This window comes from Anoplopoma fimbria, chromosome 4 (genome assembly GCF_027596085.1).
Source record: "Anoplopoma fimbria isolate UVic2021 breed Golden Eagle Sablefish chromosome 4, Afim_UVic_2022, whole genome shotgun sequence".
NCBI classification, from domain to species: domain Eukaryota; kingdom Metazoa; phylum Chordata; class Actinopteri; order Perciformes; family Anoplopomatidae; genus Anoplopoma; species Anoplopoma fimbria.
Window position 1 is genome coordinate 12,591,082 of NC_072452.1, and position 6,000 is coordinate 12,597,081.

The following is a 6,000-nucleotide window of genomic DNA, read 5'->3' on the forward strand; positions in this document are numbered from 1 at the left end:
AGCAATACACGGACCATAATATGAGCAGTATTATCTGATAGACTTCACTGCTGGGTAAAAAGCAATTACACCAGGGGCTTTTTAAAGTGCTGTTCTCCAACCTTTTAACAAACTCCCCAATAGTTTAGTTCCAAATTAGGAATATTTCCTCTTTTCAATGCAGAGACCACAGAAGATTGAGGTGAACGATTTTATTGGAAAGGGGAGCGAGGTAAAATAATTAGGCATATCATTTAGAAAAAGTGAACAACTTTAATTATCAACTTGAAACGTGTCGGTAAGGACACGTCAGGAAAAGCGTCCTCAGGTTCACTCAAATAACAAATATACTGACTGTAAATCTGTTTTAGGAGAGCAAAAAATGCGTTACCAGCACCATAAGGAGACGTAGTTACATGATTCATGCACCACAGTCTAAATCCAGCATGCTGGTGGTGTTACCAGATTTATATTGGGTAATAAGCTATTTTGTTTTACTGCTGCTGCTTCTACCACAGAAAACCCCCAATATATGCTTTTTTCCTGACCAGAATACTCTGATGTAGCTAACAACACTAGGCAGCTGCAGGCTTCAATAAAGTTGACCCTGCTTGAAACAGAAACACAGACGAGCTGAGTGCTGCATACAAATGTGTGCATATTCAATGCAGCTATACTTTATTTGCATATAAGATCATGAAAGTGGTGATTGTAACCTAAGGGAAAAGAAAATACTGTCGGCTTAAATCACGACAAGTGATTTGGAAAAAGAGCAACAGACGTTCAAGCAAATTCAAAGATTAAGAAACTATTTAATTGGTCAAAAATGTTTAAACCATCTAACAAGCTAAGGAAGCTCTGTAGCACACTAGAAACAAAGGCACTGCACTAGAAAAATAAAAAAGACACTTATCTACAAGACAACTCGACTAATCAGAATCAGACTGTCTCAGCCAGCGAGTCTCTCCACAGACTTTAGTCTTAAGCCAGTACATTGTGTCATTTATTCTGCAAATGTGTCCTTTGTTTCTACAAACCAGCTTAAATTCTTGTCTGCATCAAGTATACAAGCAAGTAACAAAGACAAACATTTTTTGAAGAGATAAAATCATAATGAAGGACGTTCTTCTTTCATTTCTACTTCATGTCCTTCCTAGATTTGAGTGGACTAAAATAGACCATCTCTGTCTGCATTACAGTCCTGTTGATAGGAACTTGCCTAACAAAAAAATAAAGCAAATCCTATTTTCCTTATGTTTTCAAGATAAGCCACATGAACTTTGACTGTTAACTATTGCACCAGCTCGCCTGTCGACAAACGGACGCTCATACATTATGCAGGAGGGAGCAAGTGGCTCATCAGGGATGCAGAGTGAAACATGGCAGGCAGGGGAGAACACTGGAGAGGAGGAGTCACGGGTGAGGGCAGATGGAGAGGGAGAGGGGAGATAGAGAGGGCCATGGTTGAGGAAGCACAGGGTCATTTAGAGCTCCGGAGACAGAGGAAGAAAATGAGTGAAAGAGAATGAGAATGATGAGAATTAAGAGGAGGGGATGAGATTGACTGACTGACGGATAGACAATACGGATTGTAATAAACATACTGTGCTTCAAATGTTTAAGATGTAAAGGATCTTAAAATATTACAATCTGTTGTCCAATTATGACATCAAATCAACATATTTTCTTAATTTTCATAATAGAGCTCGAAGCTTCTGAAATTTTTCTTGACAGAAATTATATTCTTTTCCATGCATATAAGTACAAAATGTATACCAAGTTAAAGATGTAAAACAGAACTGTTTACTGAAAGGAAGGTAAATACGTCATACCTCATTTGTAATCTTTGTAAACGTGGGTCTTTACATCAGTCACATTGAGGGATATTGGTCCAACATTTTCAGAATTTTAAAGCAGTCTTCCATCATTGATGTTACCATTTGAGACTACGATTGGCAACCAAGGGCTTCATCCCAGATTTCTCACATTGTAAACTTTCATCCGGGAGAACATCTTGTAAACATCATGATCACATCTACAGTACCTTAAGATCAGGCTTTCCTAGTTGAGATAGACAGTTGCGATAGATAGTTGCAAGAATGCTTGTTTTGTAGTTTGCATTGACTCATACAGAACCACATTTGACTTATTTTCCCTTCCTCCTGCCCTTCCCCTCCACTGACAGTTTCCTGTTGGTGAGTAACACTTGCACAGGAGACACCACAGAGGAATAAAAAGTGGACAGCAGTGTACGCTCACACACAAACACAAACACACACACACACACACCACAGGTAGTAGAGCTCTGGTTGAGTGTAAACAGACATGACTAACACTGTGTGGGGAAGGTCTGCTAATGAGGCCAGAGTTAGCCCGCTGTCTACTGAAATCTCTGGAGGACACCATCATGTTAGGAGTAATCAAAATGCAAAGCCAGTGGTTACACTGCTGTCACCAACAGCTGGATGACAACTGGTTTGACTGGAGAGTATATTAGTTCTGCATTGTTGTCAATCCCCAAGTTGAGGCCGTATTGTGTGAAGAAAACACAAGCTTGTCCTCAGAAAATCCCAATACCAAGAGTAACTGAAGTCATAAGTCATTAGGTTCATGGCATGATGCATTCAGTGTCAATACATCCAACCCTTTTAATATCCCCTGAAGCAGCTGTAAGGTTGTTCAAATCACACCGGCTGGCAGCCTCACATATAGTCTATTCCAGCTCTTTGTTGAAGAATGTTGAATGTTTACACTGAGTGAAATATTAAAACCCAACACTGCATGTTTTTATGGCTGCACCATTCCATCGAACAGAAATATTTTGGAAGGTCTTGCGCATCATGTTTAACACACTTCCCCTGAAAAATCAGACTGATATATTTAGTATCTTTGAAAACGTGTGGGTTTGAACAATGTGGCTGCACAGCAACCAGCTTAATATTTGCTTTAGTTCTTTTTTTTCTTCACAATAATTAGACCTACCCGTTGGTGTTGCTGCAGAGAATAATGCCTAGACTTCCAATTACCTTTTCAGTAAATGTTTATGAAGCACCTACTGCAGTCAAAAGTTATTCAGAGCATTTCATAGATGTTTTAACCATAGCAACCAAGGTTTCAAACTAAATCTCAGACAATCATGGCGGTTTATACGAAGAGTGAGACACAAATGTCTTTGCATCAATATGAGTCTGTAATGACTGAACAATGATTCAGCTGGCTAACAGTCAACTGAAGAGCTAACATGGGCACTTCTGAGATGTCATCCAGTTCATGCATGATGTCTCTGAATAAACTAGTCTTTATGATTCACCATAATTTATATCTGAACTACACAGAGACAGCCAGACATGGGTGCACTGGCTCCCGTGTAGTCTATAGATGTTTACATACTGTACTTACTGTATCTTCTTTTTCTAGGAAATCCTATAGCAGAGGCAGAAATACCACACAGAAACCATTACTGCAGAGGCTGTTGTGCATTTTATGAGATGCCAGTGGACTCATATCTGTACACAATAAGTCACAAACTCTCTTCTTCTGACTCTGACTGAAATAAATGATACATTATCAGTTATAAAACCCCAATGTTAGGGTAGGACTACTTGAAAATAGAATGTTTTTCATAATGTCAACATTGGCAAATACAAACAGTCAATTCATCCATTCCATTTTCCGTAACCTGCTTATCCAGTTAAGGGTCGCAGGGGTGCTGGAGCTCAGCTGTCAATGGGCGAAGGCAGGGTACACCCTGGACAGGTCACCAGTCTGTCGCAGGGCTGACATATATAGACAGACAACCACTCACGCTCACATTCACACCTACGGGCAATTTAGAGTCTTCAATGCACCTAAGCTGCATGTCTTTGGACTGTGGGAGGAAGCCAGAGAACCCGGAGAGAACCCATGCTGACACGGGGAGAACATGCAAACTCCACACAGAAGGTTGTCCAGCCCGGGAATTGAACCCGGGCCCCTCCTGCTGTGAGGCGACAGTGCTAACCACTACACCACCCTGCAGCCCACTTCAGTCAAATCATGAACCGTACTTTCTGTTTTGTAATTTCTTCAATCACACGCAGAAGTCTGATGTTCTCGGTCAATGGGGCTGCTTCTCTTTCAACCAGGATCTGAACCTGCTGAGTTACTACAAGGAGGATTATGACTGCTGGCAAGTGCCCAAGTACTCATAGGGTGTATCAAGGGGTAGTGCCTCTCTCTCTCTCTCTCTCTCTCTCTCTCTCTCTCTCTCTCTCACTGTGTGTGTGTGTCACATACGCACAACACAAACACACACAAGGTGGCTAATAACGGTGCCCCCTTTTCTCTCAGTTCAAAACTCACATCTCTGAATCTGTTCCAGGATCTGTCCTTGTTGTACTGAGCCACGGTGCTCAGCCATTTCTCGTTACTGTTACCGGAGACCGTCGTTTCTCTGCTCAGCAGGAGAGCCACGACAGGTAGCAGAAAGAAGAGCATCTTCTGAAAGCAAACAAAGTGAGAGAGAGAGAGAGAGAGAGAGAGAGAGAGAGAGAGAGAGAGAGAGACATGAGACGGATGCCATTCAGAGTGAGAAAAACAAGACACAGAGGAAGCAGAGGATGCTGCAAAGTGTTAGAAGAGCAGAATGAAGTAAGAAAGAACACTTTGCAGAACACAGAACTCTCATACTGTGACGCACTGTGGGTTAGGATGTCACAGTGGACCGTAAAAAGCAGCTGAAGGAATCGCAGTCGTGGTGTGACCGCAGAGTGCTCATTTTGATCAAATTGCTGATCCTTCTCCTAATCGGATTATGAACATTGGAGAGTTGTCACCGCGGCAGATGGGGCAACGCGAAACGATTAGCTCGCAAGATTCCCCTCTGCCAATTTAAAAAGCAATTAGCGGCGTCAACACTATTGCCCCCCCCCCCCCCCCCCAAAGGAGCTTTGTCTTGGCTCTCATCTGCTTTCTCCTCCACCCAGCAGCAGCAGCAGCACCACCATGAAAGTCGACAACTATTCACTTTCATTTACAGTTTTATTTATTTATTTATTTATTTGAAAAAAAAAAAAAAAAAAATGAAATAAAAGCTCACCGATGGCCAGCATCTAGCCTACCTGGAATAGTTTGTTGGTGTCCAATTTGTCCGATTCCCGGGAGAAAATAAGTCCACGGCCCCGGGCACTCCGGTGGCACCCGACTGCTAGGATTGACGGCAAAAAGGGAGCTGAGAGGACGAGCGCACCGGGAGCTTTACTCCTCCTCCTCAGTCACTAGACACCGCCTCTCTCCCTCTCCCCCTCCCTCCCTCCCTCTCTCTCTCTCTCTCGCTCTCAAATACGCACTCACCGTGTCATTGATTTTCATCAGGGGGATTTTTCTTTTTTTTTTATGTTCACACCAGAGCAGGATTGAGGAGCCGTGTCGCAGCGCTGTTCCGGGGTGTACAAACACAAATTTCATTTTAGTCACGCGCACTGTGTTGTGGAATTCCAGCTCGTGTCCACTATAGTGAATACAATTAGGATACATAAACCGTAAAATCGTTGAAACGTCTCCAGTTTCTGTCCCCACAGCGGATCGGCTGATGCGCTTTTTTTTTTTCAGCACCATGGACAGAGGCAGGCCACACGAAACGCTCTTTTATCAAATGAAAACACAACTCATAAATGGGCCATGTAACTAGGGCGTTCATTTTAAGGGGGGGGGTATAACGATATATTTTTAAATATTTAATCTGCAATTCTCTGCTGAGGCTCTATCTGGGGTTCTTTCGCTTTGGTAACACTCTTGTTTCTCTTTTTCTGCTTCTCTTTGTATAATGTGTGTCTGGGTGTGTGTTTGGAGTCCGGCGAGAAATCTCCTTCATGTGGTTCAGCTCCAGCCTGTTTTATTGACTAGTTTGGCACTGAGGAAACCAGTAGCTCGGTACAGCTCCGGATTTCCCTGAGTTTCACATAAAATCCTATTGTAAATGTTCTGGCTGACATCACAATTCTCCTTTGTAATGCTTGCACTTTTGGAAAGTATTACCAGAAT

The 6,000-nt window shown here is 42.5% G+C and overlaps 1 protein-coding gene across 2 annotated transcripts in view; it reads right to left on the bottom strand.

The window, feature by feature from the left end:
* Positions 1-5,147, bottom strand: part of spock1 (SPARC (osteonectin), cwcv and kazal like domains proteoglycan 1) — an 88,697-nt gene extending 83,550 nt beyond the window's left edge. The window contains exons 1-2 of one of the 2 annotated variants that reach the window (XM_054597642.1): positions 5,079-5,147; positions 4,321-4,458 (exon numbers count right to left, since the gene is read on the bottom strand). In XM_054597642.1, the coding sequence (XP_054453617.1) occupies positions 4,321-4,455 (135 nt within the window). In that variant the 5' untranslated portion in view covers positions 4,456-4,458; positions 5,079-5,147. The remainder of the gene's footprint in view (positions 1-4,320; positions 4,459-5,078) is intronic. The other variant, XM_054597643.1, reaches the window with a different exon arrangement.
* Positions 5,148-6,000: the final 853 nt, after the last annotated feature.